The 16,406-nt window shown below is 47.5% G+C and overlaps 1 protein-coding gene across 2 annotated transcripts; it reads left to right on the top strand.

Annotated features, from left to right (window-relative positions):
* The first annotated feature begins 124 nt into the window (after nucleotides 1-124).
* Nucleotides 125-6,319, top strand: rab5ab (RAB5A, member RAS oncogene family, b). 2 transcript variants are annotated; one of them, XM_076046849.1, is made up of 6 exons: nucleotides 125-188; nucleotides 2,135-2,339; nucleotides 2,854-3,005; nucleotides 3,655-3,777; nucleotides 3,932-4,025; nucleotides 4,964-6,319. In XM_076046849.1, exons 2-6 carry the CDS (start codon nucleotides 2,174-2,176, stop codon nucleotides 5,077-5,079), a joined length of 651 nt encoding a protein of 216 aa, XP_075902964.1. In that variant the 5' UTR covers nucleotides 125-188; nucleotides 2,135-2,173; the 3' UTR covers nucleotides 5,080-6,319. The 2 variants fall into 2 exon arrangements, with proteins under 2 accessions (XP_075902964.1, XP_075902963.1); XM_076046848.1 differs by lacking the exon at nucleotides 125-188 and adding an exon at nucleotides 273-558.
* Nucleotides 6,320-16,406: the final 10,087 nt, after the last annotated feature.

Raw genomic sequence — 16,406 nt, forward strand, 5'->3', positions numbered from 1 at the left:
TTTAAAGTACAAACTTACTTATTTTCCCCCGGTGTATAGAACACTCGTTATGAAAATACAAGAAATTAATAATTATAATAATAATAAAAAGGGCACACACGCACACACACAAAAAAAGCGGTTTGTAATCTCACCTTAACGATGATAACTAAAATTCTAAACAAGGGAGAGCCATCACCTCTTTTTAAGTAAACAAGTTCAAGCTACAACTACAAAAGTGTTTTTTTGTTTATTTTTGTTTTTGCAATTTATTTTCCGGCGAATTAATGGCGAAAACGAGTAGATTGGGAATAATTCCTGCCGTGTGATTGGTCCGCGGTGCCGCTACGTAGGCGTGTTGTCAATTCTAGTCATACGATCTGTCATCGTCGTTCTTACAATGCGAAACGGGAAGTTGAAAGTGGGAGAGTGACATCGCAGCGCCATATGAAACACAACATTACGCCAGCTCGCTGGGCAGTCGGCACATTGTGAGGACACACGAAGCAACAACCCGGGGATACGATTCAGCACAGCTAGCTTGGTTTCTTGATTTTTTTTTTCTACCCCCTTTGGCAGGTGAGTTGCTAGTGCTAGCGAAAGCGAGTGAGCTAACGGGAGGGCTCCTCCCGATACGGCTAACCAGCCTTTCTTGTGTGGCTAGCTAACGCTGCTAGCCGTCTCTGGAAGGGCCAAGCTAGGTAGCGCACCGAGTTGACGTTGTTTGGATGCCAAAAATCGAGCCACTCTTGACGTTTGGGACATTGTTACGATATGTTGTAACACGGTGGAGGCCCAGCGTCTTGTTTATAGTGCGCCGAGGGCCAGACGGCAGCTCAACTAAATTAATGTCATGCAGCTAAGGTTAACTAGCTGTCACTAGCTGTACACACCCTAAACTGCATCATATGCCCTGGCATTCGTTGAAACGTCACACAAATCTCAAAGCTTAACGTGTATTAGCTTGGCGTGTACGATGCCAAATGAGTTTAAAACCAACGTGAAACTGTGTTCCAGAAGCTCCGGTAGCAGACAGGGGCCGACTCACGGTGGATATTTTCAACTTGGTGTGTAGCTTTAGCCGTGCTGCTAACGCTATCTGTCGCTCCACCGGCAAGTCAACAACAACAACATAACAGGTTATTTGTGGGCAACTGTGTCGTAACGCGATTTGGGCCAAGTTGTCAGTCATCATTTCTGTTCCGTGCCAGTTTCGTGGTCGCATTTTGAGTCATTGTGTTTAACGTCAAGCTGCGGCGAACAGCACCAAATCTGCTGTGTGTTTTCTTGGTTAATATGGTTGTTGTCAGTCTCCGAACTGTCCAGGCAGTACGGGGGGGGGGGCTGTCTGTTCTCAACCCAAGGTCCCACGTATGTGTGCATTGACTGTCCTGATTGCCTGTTGTTATTTTTCGCCCGTCACATCGTCAACGGCTGATAAACAAGTTGTCGCAGATTTTCCAAGCTACGGTGCTACTTCCAAACGCGTCAGACTGTCGGGGGGAATACCGGAGGTAGACGTTATTTAAACAGCTTCATCACCAGTTCCCACATTCATTGCCTGTGTGTTGTGTTGCGGATCATTTCCGGATCGCCCACACCCCCGCTTATGTCACCCGTTTGCTCAGGTACCATAAATACCCTCGGGTTGAATTGTTGGTGTTATTTGGTGCATTAATGGCAACGACGTGGCAGCGTGAAAAGTTTGCAAAACCCGGACTTTGATGGAAACAACCAACAATAGCGCTCGCATTTCAAACAATCCAATTCTCGTGTGTGTGTGTGTGTGTGTGTGTGTGTGTGTGTGTGTGTGTGTGTGTGTGTGTGTGTGTGTGTGTGTGTTGACTTTTCTGTGCATTGTGTAGAAAGAGTTGTTTGCAAAGTTGCAGTGTCTTCAGAAATGTCATCTTCAAATCTGGTTACCTGAATATTTTTTTTAACATGCAACAATTGAATGGCACACACTGAAACATTGCCATGTCCCATTTCAGAATGTCAGATCTGCAGAGCTTTGCTGATACAAAACTTTCAGAAAGCTGCGAGCAGTTTTACCGGCAACATTAATCAAAATGACTCTGGACCATTTATAAATCATTTTCAATGTGGATTTGACAGGGATTCCCCGCCCACCCCCCTCTCTCTCACTCCTCTGCAGGTAATTCCCTGAGCCGACACACAGACCGGGCAGTGCGACATGGCCGGTAGAGGTGGAGCCACGCGACCTAACGGACCCAATGCCGGCAACAAGATCTGCCAGTTCAAACTTGTGCTTTTAGGAGAGTCGGCCGTGGGGAAGTCGAGTCTCGTACTTCGATTTGTCAAGGGACAGTTTCACGAATTCCAAGAGAGCACAATCGGAGGTAATGTCATCTGTCACGATCTTGGACTGAAACATTGAGTCGTAAGGAATGTGATAAGGTGAATTCCGGGACGGTTGCTCCTAGTTCCTGGTACCTTCTGTGTACTTCAGGCAGCACCTTATCACCAATGTTACCGTGTTATTCCTCCTGTGAGACCAAATATTTTCCGACTTCAGATTCACCTTTACAGTATCAAAGTCTGGGGGAAATGAAGAGCTTTTACCATCACGAATGCTAATTTACCCCTATCTTTTTATAATGTAGTGGGGGGGGGGTTGGTATTTTCATGACTATCAGAGTTGATGTCGTCTCTGAGTGTTGAACCGACTGAAGGTGGACAGGACAGTCTTGATAAAGGGCCGCTGTCGTCGTTGAGGCTGAGCAGAGTAAATGGCAGTAGAAAAATTTTCTCTCTAACGTGATTTAACAAGCGTGCACGTGCGCAGGACCGCACTATTAATCTATGACATCACAGACTGACTGTGGCTCCTCCTCCTCCTCCGTGTGCCCGCAGCTGCCTTCCTGACTCAGACGGTGTGCCTGGACGACACGACGGTCAAGTTTGAAATCTGGGACACGGCCGGCCAGGAGCGCTACCACAGTCTGGCGCCCATGTACTACAGAGGTGCCCAGGCCGCCATCGTGGTGTACGACATAACAAATGAGGTGAGTCAGGCGGGAGGTTCTGCCTCATCTGCTTCCTGCCGCCTGTTTCTTGTGGTATGTGTGCAGCGTTCTCAGTGCTGAGCTGCTGCTGATGGTGGAGGAGGAGGAGGAGGAGGGGGGGGGGGGGTTCTAGATAAAAGTTGGAACAAAAACAATTGTGCTCTGTTTGTCAAGGATAAACTTAATAGTTGGAGGGATGGGGGGGGGGGTTCACACTTGATGATTGTGAAGTGGAGAAAAAAAAAATAGTCAGCGATTATTTTAGTGCCTCGACGAGTTCAGAGATGAGTCATTGTTCAACAGCCGCGTCTGTGTGTTGAGGTCACTTGGCTAATAAGATGTTTGTCAGTGCCACAGTTTGTCAAACAGTGGTTTTCCCCTGCTCTGATGAACCTGTGGAACTACGAAAAAGAACTACGGAAACAGTTTCAGCCTCTCCCCAAAAAAAACATCTGAAATCGTTTGCTTTTGTCTTGTTGCCAACACTTCTGTTGCCTGAAATGTAGCAACATGTTGTGTGGCAAAGCCTGGGCAGACTTCCAGGGCGGATCCTGCTGTCTGCGACGCTCCATCACATGGATCTTATTGTTATTTTCACCAACTGACTCACCCGCTCGCTCGCCCCTCCCTCCCTGCTTTGCTTTGCCAGGAGTCATTTGTGCGGGCGAAGAACTGGGTGAAAGAGCTGCAGAGACAAGCCAGTCCCAACATTGTAATAGCTCTGGCCGGGAACAAGGCTGATCTGGCCAACAAGAGAGCGCTGGACTTCCAGGTCAGTGTCCTGTCAACCCGTCAGCTCCATGTGAAACCCCTGAAACGCCTCTCTGAGAGGCGCTGGCCTGGTCAAACTCTTAAAAGTCTCTGTTTCTCCGTCACCTTCTCCCGTGTGGGCGATTTTCACTCTGTCTCATTATTTCCTCTGACAGGATGCACAGTCGTACGCAGACGACAACAGCTTACTTTTCATGGAGACGTCTGCCAAAACCTCCATGAACGTGAACGAGATCTTCATGGCCATCGGTGAGTCGCAGCTCCGCCTGCGTCGTCGGCCTCCTGCACCGCAACACACACACAGACCAAACGTTGACGTTTGTCCGACGCCGGGCAGACGCGGCTGTTGAAACATTAATGGAAGCCTGGACTGCTTCTTCATTAAAGAGAAACGGCGGCGGTTTCACCTTTTTAAAAAGTAACTGCGGCGTGTCAGTCGCCTGTTGGCGTGCCGAGCAACCGGAGTCTCAGCCGTGCGTCGCTCAGCCGGCCTGTGGCAGCCGTGACACAAACAGCCGCTGTCTTGAAATGTTTGCCATCTCCACATTGTCCCGCTGGAGAACAGCTGCTGCGCAGGGGCGTCGTCCCAGAGTGTGACTTGTGTTTTTATTTGCGCTTTGTGCATTTTGTGGCTCAGCATTTAAGATTCCCGGGAAAAGAAAGAAATAAAGAAAACATGGAAATTAGGGCTGGGCGGTTTTTGACAAAAAATAAAATTCAGTTTTTTTTTTCTCTCTCTCTCTAAATTTCGATTTTTTTTTTTTATTTTTTTTTTTGTAACAGAAGTGCATTGCTGGTTTTAAGAATTTTAAAAAGATGTTGGCGGTGTAGTTTAAAAGTGAAACTACGGCAAGGTGCGTAAAAGTGGGTTCATTATTTCCATTTAGTGATCGACTTGCCAATAAATGGAAGATGCATACCGATATAGATATATATATATATATATATATATATACATATATATATATATATATATATATACATATATATACCGTATCGTTGATCATCACACATCATCAATAATTCCAACACACACACAGCAAGTGATATAACCTCTGAGTGTGACGACTTGTTGGCCAGTCAAGTCGAGAGACGAAGAGAAGAGAAAGCACATTTAGTTCCCTGCACTGCTTGGTTGGCACTGTCACCATTTCCCCTTCACACTCTGTGTGTGTTTGTCCCAACAGCAAAGAAGCTCCCCAAGAACGAGCCTCAGGCAGCCGGCGCCGGCAGCGGCCGCAGCCGGGGGGTGGATCTGACGGAGACGGCTCAGCCGACCAGCCGCACCTGCTGCAGCAACTAACCTGGCTCATCATCATCACCATCTTCATCCTCATCCCCCTCCTCCTCCTCCTCCTCCTCCTCCTCCTCTCCCCCCAAAACACACACACACACACGCACACCTGCCTCCCTCTTCACTCCTGCTCCTTCCGACCAACGGAACAACCTCCGGGTGTCGGGCTCCTGGGCCTCCTGGCGACACACCTGACCTTCGACCTCACGCCCCCTCCCCTACCCCTCCCCCACCCAGAATAGCTGAAAGACTCTGTATAGCTGCATTTCTAATACCTTTTTTTTTGTTCATGTTCTTTTTTTTTAACTTTTTTTTTTTTAAAAAGAAGTGTATATCAGTGTAATGGATGCATGTATCACTACAAAGCCTAAATCTCTCTCTCACACACACACACACACACACACACACACACACACACACACACACACACACACACACAGTTTCTGTTGTTTCTTCTTCTGTTGGAAGACAAACCCCACGTGTTGGCAACGAGCAAGCGGGAAGCCTGTGAACGTGTGATTGTGTGGCATGTGATGAGGGGGCGTGGCCTGGTCTCGCCACCTGACAGGGTGGGCCGGCTGGACGCGAGCGACGCCGCCCGTCAGGTGTCCGGTCCGACTCGGCGCTCTCCAGTCAAACGGAACAACGCCCAAGCAAACGCTCGGCTCCGCATACCTTCTGTCGTGAGGCTTCCAGGTCATAGACCGGACCGGACCGGAACAGGAATGTCTCCCTCTGAAGACTCTCTCTCGCTCTCCCTCTCTCTCTCTCTCCATCCAAAGGCTTGGCACTGGAAAAGAGCAGGTTAAGCTGTTGCCGTCGATTGTCCGCTAATATCAGGAAAAGAAAATACAAAAAAAAAAAAATGATGTTGGACTTTATGATGAGAATCTCTATGGTTGCATCCCATCATGTGCAAACCAAGTATAGAGTGATGATTGTACCGTCTCACACGAGTTATGGAGGACTGCAAACACGTTTGCCAACCAAGTCTGATGTATGTTAAAATGTAATTGGTGATGGGTTGAATTAATGGGTGGAAAAAGTCAAAAAGCGAAAAGAAAAAAAAAAGGAACCTTTGGGGAAAAGTGCAAAGATGACTGGAAGGAGACACGCGAGTGTGTGTGTGTTTGATCTGCTCTGTTCCGGTTGGGGCCAGTAGTCAACCTGCATCCACCAGGGGGAGATCTCAGCCAATCGGGATTATTCTTAGAAGAGTCCAGGAGGCACGCAAACAGGAAAAGAAAAATTGGGACTTTTCTCCATTATTACAGGTCTGCAGAAACAAAAGAATCTATATACTCTAATGTTGTTCTAGGGTGCAATGTTGTCTTCTTCCTCCTCTAGTCTAGCTTGCAGATCTCATGAGCTCACCGGGAAGAATAGAGATTCCGAACAATTGTACAGTTCAGTATAGGTCTGCGTTGTTATTTTTTTAATTTTTAATTTTTCTTTTTTTCATCCTGGACCTCGTCACAGACGGGTCACATGTTAAGCAGTGGTGGTCTTTTTAGGTATATGTAGTGTTATTAACAAAAGAAGAAATGAAATCAATCCCTCCCTGGTGTCTTGTTACTTTGCTGAGAAACGACCCGCGCTCACCAGTTTGAACTGAACTTTTATTGCGTTGCACAGTGTCGATTTCTTTTTTTGTTTGTTTGTTTTAATGAATGACTGCCTGTGGAATTTATTTTTTTTTTTTGTATGACGGGACTGTATTAACCTGCAGCTGTGGGCGGGTAGCATCTTTAACCTGATTGGCTGGTGGGCTCGCTATCTCTCTCTCTCCCCGGCAGATGGATGGATTTTAACCATGTACGACAGCATTACTAGCGATATGGGCTGATCAGTTTCTGAGTGTCTGAATATGACTTAATAAATTCAATAAAGGGGTCTCTTGTACGCCTTCTTACTCTTGAATGTGTCAGTGGCGTCACATGGGAGGTCGTCGAGGCGAGGAAGAGCCTTCACTCGGCAACTCACTTCCAAAGCAACGTTGACAGAACTGCCAGTCCTGACAGCGAAACCCGGGGGACGGCCGTCAGACAAACCCATCAACAGCCAATCAGCTGCCTCGTACTGACAAAACTGGTTTCACTTCTTATTGGACCAAAAGGGGTGAGATTTTTCTTTTAGTTGCACTGGCTAAACCCTTCCCGTAGCTCCTCCCCTTCCTGTGTTGCTCGGTCCAATCAACAATGGGACCAACACCAAACTCTCAACTCTTGACACAAACTGGTGCAGACATCAAAGTTAACAGAAACGAAACAGTCAAGTTTCTTGATGATTTTTTTTAAAAAAAAATTTTTTTTTAATACATTTCCAATACCGCCGTCCCCTTCAGCACCAGCGACTCGAAAAGCACTGAACTGTCCACCAGTCTGATCTCATGTTCGACCGAGAGGAGTCAAAGCAGAAACGACCTCCAGCAGCTCTTGCTTTTACAACTTCGTTAACAACCAGGTCGCCCACCACCAGTGGCCACACACACACACACACACACACACACACACACACACACACACACACACACACACACACACACACACACACACACACACACACACACACACACACACACAGACAGATCAATAAGCGATTACAGCCGCAGTCTTGGCTGAAACCCACTGAGCTAAAGGCCACCGCTGCTGCAGCTGCTTTGAAAAGTCATTTCGCACCACAAAAGACCGCAAGACTGAGCCACAGCACTTAGCGTCAGTCTGACCGACCTCCAAATTACCAGAGGTCGTCTGTAAGACATTCACGCACTGCATTAAAGCCATGCGAGTACATTTATGGCCCGGGGAGAGCTGGGTTTAAATACACGACTGGTGCGCTCGCTGAAAGTGCATCAGCGTCATTGGGAAAGAATTAAAGGTCCCGTCATAAAATTCACTTTACCAGTGTTTTCTCAAAGAATCTCCCTCTCTCTCTCTCTCTTTCCAGTATTATTTTTTTGTCAGCTTACATTCATGCTTAAAACCACATTTTTAGCAATGAAAATAAAAACCACTTCACTGAAAATATAATTTCAGTCTTATTGATGGTGCTCAGAAACAAACTATGGAAGCAAATTGTTACCACAATCCAAATTAAAATGCAATAGCAGAAATGCTTTTTCATTTTAAGAACTTAATAGAACTCCTATTGGGGTCACCGGCGCCGAGGTAATTGATAGGCGCCGGCGACCTCAATCCGTTGCCGCTATTGCTTTTTAATTTTCAAATTTTACATTTCAAATTGAATTTTGCTGATGCATGGTTTTGAAAATTAAATCTCAAATGTCTCTTTTTCATTTTAATGAAGTACAAGAATGAGCAGAATACAAATAATGCTTCTTCGTTCTTAAAATGAAAAAGCATTTCTGCTATTGCATTTTAATTTGGATTATGGTAACTAGTTGCTTCCATAACTTAACTATAAAATAAAAGAAAAAGGACCTTTACATTTTTTTAATTTATTTTTTTAATCTTTTCTTCTGACCTCCATCTTCTACCACCTGTTATTGACGTGAGAAATTAGTGCAGTTTTCTGCCACTGGGGGGCAGTGAATGCGAATGACAGATACTTAAAGCATCTTCAAGCTTGAAGAAAAAAAAAAAAAAAAAAAGTGTATAATTCAAGCAAATAACATTGTCAGTCTGGAGACTGCTACGTGAGGCCGCTGCTGAACATCCTGAACCCCTGGACCTGATGAAAAAACTTATGGCTGAATATTAAAGTGTTTCTCAGAGTTTTCCTGCCTGTGGGAGTACAGAGGCGATGGAGCTCTCCGCTCGAGTGATGATATCAAAAGTGAAGTCAACTGTTTACTGACCTTTCCGCAGTTTCCACAGCGACGGTCACATTTCGGAAACGGCGCGCACTCCCGCTGGAGGACAACAACAAAGTAGGACCTTTAAATGACATTTGAAGTTTTCATGTGTGAAGTTAAATCGCCTGACAGGCTCCTGGTCTGATGCTGAACTCTGTTGATCCATCATCGTCGTCATCATCATCATCAGATCCTGGCCTGATACAGAGGTTCCGTTCCAAGAGGCTCTTCTTTTCAGGAGCACGAAAGGGGAAAAAAAAATATGGCAAATATTAATAGTCACACTGTAGACAATGACCATTTTGGTGCCTTTAAAATTCCAAATGAAGCTGCTGTCACAAAACAACAACATCAACAAGCAAACTCCAGTTTGCTCTCTGTGGATCTGCTCCACTCCCTGCGTCTTAGAATGGGTTCTACGTGTTCATGCAGGACCTTTAGAGAAACGCCATGGGGAGGAACATGGAAACCTCCGAGGTCCTGCGGGGGATTTCTTGCATGTTCCAGGTTCTTACAGCCAAAGAGCAGAGCTGTGTTGCTGCTACTGGCAGCACCTGTGCTCTGACTGTTCCCCCGACAGTCAACACAGGTGCGGCCGCCTCACCGACACACCTGCGTTCAATCTTGTGCAACCAGGGCTGATTGTGACCTGGACAATAATCATTAACGTTCCTATAGCAAGGTGAAAGAGTGATTCCAGATCCCCAGAGTAATAGCACCAACAGCAGTAAATGTGCAACAAATAAAATGAGACGGCATAACAAGAAAAGGTATCCCACATTCTTGTAGGAGATTACAACACACTCGAGAAAGTTCTTCATTCTTTAACGTTTAAAATATGAAACATTGAGATACAAATGCACAGAAACGAAAACAATCAGGGTTTGAAGGGGGAAAAAATGGGAGAAAAAAAATAAAAACCTTTCTGTAGCGTTTGACGCTGCTCTTCACCGACTGACACGTTCTGACTTTTACTGCATTTCACCCTGACGGCCACGTGGGGGCAGCATTGCACCGTATCTGAAAGGCGGTCCTGGCTGTTGGAGGAAAAAGGAGAAACGCGTCTTCATGAAGAAGCCTGTACATTCAGCCGTTAATTCATCTCGCCAAAAAAGAAAAGCAAAGAAAAGAAGCATTTACACTTCTTCGTTGAATGAAAAGCCAGATTTTATACAGTCCATCTGTTCTGACAAGTGCAAATGAGTCCGATGATAAACCGACAACTCCACAGCTGATTAAGAACCAGCTAAATTCTTTTGATGGAAATAGAAAGACGTCTGCGATCCAAGCAATGCGCTCAACATTCCAAGTAATTGAACTGTGACCCAGTTTGCCGACCGACCGTTCAGACTCTAGCCAAAGATATGCGGAGCTGTGTGTGACACGATGACATGCGACGGGCAGATTTCCCCCCGGATATTTTTCGCCACCGTCTTATTAGCCAGCAGGCCACGCTCATAGCATTTGATAGCTAACTTAGCATCAGAGACGAGCTGATTGGCCGTCGCAATGAAGGCGTTTGCTGTCAGAAATCAGCTATGACAAAAAAACAACAACTGTAATGTGTCAAAAATAAATAAATAAATAAATAAGTGGGCAGGAAGTCAGACGTGGCAAGGAAGTCGGCCATTCAGGTGGCTCACTGACTATCTGACACGCTTTGATTCAGTTCAACTGTTGTTGAGCCATTTATCATATATTGTCTTTTTCCTTTTAAAACCATGTAAATGTATCAACAACAGAGAAACCTGGAAAGGTGGAGTCGCATCTCCCTACTGTGCAATCAAAGTAAAAAAAAAAAACCCACAGGCTTCCAAAAATGCTAATGAAAGACCGACAAGGTGCAGTTTCCCCAGACGGCCACTGTCACAATGACTGTGTCTGTCTGCCTTCCTGCGTTTGACATGTCAGAGGGGAAAAAAAAAAAGTCAAGGTTTTTCCTCCTGAAAGTCGTGGCCTGCGCCGCCGCTCGCTGTGATCTCCGCCGCCACCGCTGGCGTGCGTCACCTGTCCAGGCTGTCACCGCTAACCTGGGGACGAGGCCTCATTGACAGCCTCATTACAGTGATAACTCCCCTGCGGCCTGGAAAAACATTCCCTAGCGGTGACACGGACAGGCGGCTCGCTTGTTAGCCGGTGGGCTGCGGGGAGCGAGATGCATCTGCCCCCCCCCCCCCCCACCGCCAGTAGGGGGCGGGCCACCGGGGAAACAGTCGCCGGGCAGCGTCGAGAGCCACGAGGTCCGTTGGCGTGCGGCTGATCTGATCTGCGCAGTTCCACTAATGAACAAGTCGCTCAGCGTGAAGCTGGTGAAGCTGGTGAAGCACATGTTCAATCACGGCAAAAAAAATAAAATAATAAAAACTCAAACGGGTGACTTTGGACAGCTGGGTAATTCACATTTAGTGCTCTGCGGAGTCTCCCTCGCATCGTAAGCGTGTTAGCGTCCCGCTAAAGTAGCGAACTGCAGTGTCCCCAGTTTTAAACTGTTACGAGCACTGACACTAACGGAAGCTGACGCCACGTCCACAACCGCTGCCAATGGTGCAAACAAGAAAAGCAGAAGCCCTGACGTGAGTGCTGTGTGCGATGATGTCATATGAAACCAGAATCCCGATGATAAAATTGACAATCACGTCAAGCTCAAGAGGGAACGTTTGAATGTTGGGCTCTACAATAAACACCTTTAAGGGTAGTTGTGACAGCGCTGTACTGTGGGATTTTTAGCTAGCGACCTCAGATTCTAAGGAAGTCTCGAAAAATCCCGTTGATGACGAAGCTAACGTGAAAGAGGGTGACTGACACTGGTAGAGATAGGCAATGATTTGACCCTATGTAATATTGTTAGCCTCCAAAACTGTATTCTTGACCGGTACCGTAACTTGAATTCTGATCCTAACTGTGACTCGGACCCAAATCCTAAACCTAACTCTAACCCTAACACTAAGCTAACCCTAAACCTACCCGTCACCCAAGTCCTTATCCTGAACCTAACCGTTGACTCGGACCCCAACCCTAAACCTAACCGTCACGCGAGTCCTGTTCCTAAACCTAACCGTTGATTGATTGATTTTCTTTCATTCATGCTTGCAGTGGAGCCTGGGCTACTCGGAGCCTCCGCCTCTTCTGACGAGAGTTGGAAAGAATCTTCGATACCATCTAGCCATGACCCTTTTAGGTGGGGGCACTCGCTTCTTCTCCTCCCGTTTGAGCGCCTAAGCTTCGCTTCCCTTCCCTTTACTGCCACCCTCAGTGTACTACTGGCACTCCATCCGCTCGTTTAGCCCGACTGTATTTTTTTTGTGTGTGAGTGCTTTTGAGAAAAAGCCACCAGTTCCTCAAATTGCCATCCGATCGGACCTCAATTGAGCGTCACGTTAGGGGCCGTTAATTTAACCGGATTTGCAGAGTAGGCTATTAAAACGGTCGCGAAATGCCATCGCTCAGCAAAGCGCACTTCAACACAACCGAAACACTTTGGCAGTGCCGACACACGACAGATTTGCTGTCGGCGTCAGTGGCCTCGGCGGCCCTGGAGGGGAGCCAGGAGGAGCCTGAAGTGTGAGAGCTTTCCAGCGGCTCTCCAGCAGCTGAACTGACTAAAATAAGCTCAATCAGCGTGAGCAGGAGATAGAATCGCTCTCTATCTAAGCCTCCCCACTCCCTGTTTTTTTCCCTTCTTCTTTTCCACTCCGCAGGGCTCCTGGAAGGTTATACTGAAGAGACTGCTATCTCTCCCAGCTGCCACCACCTCTTGCACCGGTTACATCTCTCATCCACTGCCTCGTCCTCAGACACTCCCCCTCATCCCCGTCCCAGATGGTGCAAATTAATAGTGCTATTTAATAGTGTCTTTTAGCGGGATGTGTGGGTTTTTTTGTTGTTGTTGTCCCTCCCTCTTCTCCCCCTATTTCCCCCCGCCCCCCTCCACTCCCACACCACCGCCACCACCAAAGCCTTGTGGTGAAATGGAACGGTGCTAATGTTTGGCTCGTGGGGCTGATGTACGAGCCCACGCGGCTCGCCTGTCTCAGCGGCTCAACTGGGCTACTGAATTTATAATGAAAGGAGTCGACGTGGCGGCGGCGTCCTCCAGGAGCTCGCACGTGCGTCCGTCACGGCCGACGTGCGAGGCCGTTATTAACGACTCGGTAATTGTTGTGCCCTTTACCTGGGTGCGAGTGCTGGCTAACGAGTGGTTGGCAGGCATCATACACAGTGCTGATGTGCTGATGCTTAATGTTCCATCATCATCATCATAAGGTCCTGCTTTGTACCTATTTTAGAAACAAACAAGCAAACCAGAAAGAAGCATAATTAGCATCTAGAGTACGTCCAGAAATATAGCAAAGAGCGTTAACAAAGAGCTAATAATAATAATAATTATTATTAGCTCTGTGTTTACAGCTTCCTGCTAAATATGATGAACTTTGCTGCACATTTAGGATGCATGGGAAGTGACAAAAAACAAAAGGCGATCTCAGTGGGGTAGAGCCAACACCTGGTGTGGAGGAGGTGTGATCACTACATTAGATCGGATATCGCCACCCTTTATGACATCACAACCAATCGACTCCCGGTATTGTGGAGCAAACAAAGGAACAAAGGAACAAAGTAAGAAAAGGAGGGACTTTTCTCATTCCACTAACAGAGAGGTCCTGATTTTAAACCTAAACCTTCCATAAAATTTCTATACTACTACTATTAGTGTTCTACTAAACAGAAGTTCTCACCTAATAACCAATCAACAGCCAGGGAAACAAGGAAAGAACATTTCTGGCTTCCATGGGAAGGGGCTTTGTACCAATGGGAGGCGTTCCAATCACTTCCAAGAAGGACACACCACGAGAATGTGAAACGCTGCACCAGCTATCAAATGCACTCACAAACGAAATGCCAAAACATGACAACCATCAGCTGTGACAAGTAAATATCACAGCATTTTTTTCTTGGGACGCAACCTAAGGCACAACAGTCTTGGCAGTGGGCAACTTTTCCCGGGAACCGCTGGGAACGTTGGAGTCCGAGCGAGACCAACGGCTGCAACGTGAAGCGTCAGCTGCCGAGTGTGAGTCACAATAACGTTGGAGGGCTGTCTATATTCATGAGCGCCGTGATAACACAGCTGTCAGCCGAGTCCTTGAAACACTTCTTTCCCCTCTCCCCTAGATTTCACTCGTGCAGCTCGTGTTCCTCGATCCGGCCGTGCTGTCGGTGATAGACGTCTTCTTTTTTTTTTTTGAACCCTAAATACAAGCTGGTGTTTCTCCCCAAGACACTTCACTCCCTGCGTGTTATTAAACTCCATCTTCCAGAGAGACAGCGAGAGCCGTCTGGTTCTGCCACTTTTTTCAACAAAAAAAAAAAAGGAAAAAGTTGCAGAAACACAAAACCATAAATTCATGCGGAATCACTTATTCACTTCGCTGCTATCGGTGCCTCCAATTTTAAAATGTTTTCTCCATACTCCCCCGTAGTAACCTTTTATTCCATCATCGTCTACTCAGACGGGGGATTATGCGGAGCGCAGTGGGACTGGATTAAAGACAATTTATTCACTGTCGTCGGCTCAGATGTCGCGTTTCCGTGCCGGGCCGTGGACTGTGTTTAGCGGATAGCTTGAACTCGGAGCCCCCCAGCTCCATGTCATCATCCTGCACTGGGTCTGGTTTTAATTGCAAAGCTAGGCGAAGGCCACCTGCCTGCTGCTTTGTATACCGGCTTGGAGATAAATATCCGGGATGATGAGCCTCGTCCGGCAAACAGACGCTCAAAAACACCTGGTGGAGGAGGATGCTCGGCCTTGACACGCTGGCTGCATCCTCTGGCTGCAGCTCACATTTCACACAACACTTTTCCAGCACTTCAAGCGGACTGATTAGATTTGAATTTGAGACTGAGGCCTCCTGGTGGAGAAAGTGACACAGCCATGGCTGGCAATAAAACGAAGAACATAGCCGATAAAAACCTCTCTGATTGTTTTTAATGATTTAATGAACTTCAAAAAGACGGAGGTTTTGGCGGGGCTTTTTTAAAAACCCGCCCCGACGCCAGTCGCCGCTGGAAAGTTGGCCTGCGCCTTATTGCGTGCTCGGCAATCAATCCCCGACTTTTTGGCTCCGTCGAGGCTTCTGACCTGCAGCTGTCGGGTCGCCGTGACAGCAGTGACTCCTGGGCGAACCTCCACGCTTGTTAAATCCTCATCTTTCATTACCACAGACTAAAAGCAACCCGTAAAAAAAAAAAACAGAACACGGATTGACGCTCAAAGAGCCAGAGACGCTTTTAGTGCAGGTGTGCCGTCGGGTCCTGAAAAATACTGCTGCTGCTGCTGCTGCTGCGGCTGCTGCCCCTCCAGCAAAGAGTTTTTTTCCCCCCTCTCTCTCTAAACCATGAATGTCCGGCTCCAGTAAAACTGTCAGGAGGTTTAACGGGCTGGAATGTTCATTTAAACATTTATCACCGTGTCCAATCAAAGTCTTTGCACGGGGGAGGGAGGAGGTAGGGCAAGACAGAGGCTGCCTGTACCTGTCGGGCTTCGACGGTGGGCCACGGGGGCTTCGCCCGGCACCGTTCCTGTCGAGTATCTCTTACAACATCCTGGCTGCCGCTCCCTCGGGGAGGACGGAGGAGGCAGGAGGGGCGGCTTCTCGGCCCGACCAGCCACAAATGAAAAGTGAAAAACAAGTCGATGTGACTAATGAAGCGCGATGAGCTCTGGTTCTTATTGCTACAGTGACACTGTGAGCAGGCGGATGAGCCCGGCTATGCAGCAGCGCAGAAATTCTTTTTGCTGTGTTACTGTTGATCAGGACTCGCAGAAATAAGTGAGTTTAGTTCAAAAGGTTTTTCTGCTGCTGCTGCTGCTGCTGCTGCTGCTGCTGCTGCTGACTGACCACACACAGCAGCTGGACGGTTGTGATTCCACACGTGCATCAAAGCTGCCAGAGTCAGTTTTATCCGTTTGTTTGTCCAATTTTCTGTCATTTTCGGAACCATCCCGGCTGTCTCAGGCCAAGCAGAGACCAACAACCGCCCTCACTCAACAACAACAGACTCACAATAGAACACACAGAATCTTCAGGACCAGGAATCAAACCCACAACATTCTTGAGGCTGTGCGACAATGCTAACCTCTTCACCGGGCCTATCAGCGTCCCCCTGAGGCGAAAGAGGCGGAGCTACAGTCGGGATTTAGCTGTAGTGAAAACAGGAAGCTGCTGCCGGCCTGTGAACGGGTGAGCCAGTGTCAGCGTGGATGCTATAAACGAAATGATACACAAAAACCGGTCGATCTACGTTCCCACCCTCACCTATGGTCACGAGCTTTGGGTAGTGACCGAAAGAACAAGATCGCGAATGCAAGCGGCCCAAATGAGTTTCCTCCGCAGGGTGGCTGGGCTGGTCACCCTGAGGGACAGGGTGAGAAGCTCAGTCACCCGGGAGGAGCTTGGAGTAGAGCCGCTGCTGAGGTGGCTCGGGCATCTGCTCCGGATGCCTCCTGGACGCCTCCCTGTGATGT

The sequence above is a fragment of the Nelusetta ayraudi genome, unplaced genomic scaffold (assembly GCF_046127955.1).
Source record: "Nelusetta ayraudi isolate G7.1 ecotype Tasmania unplaced genomic scaffold, CSIRO-AGI_Nayr_v1 ptg000091l, whole genome shotgun sequence".
Lineage (NCBI taxonomy): Eukaryota > Metazoa > Chordata > Actinopteri > Tetraodontiformes > Monacanthidae > Nelusetta > Nelusetta ayraudi.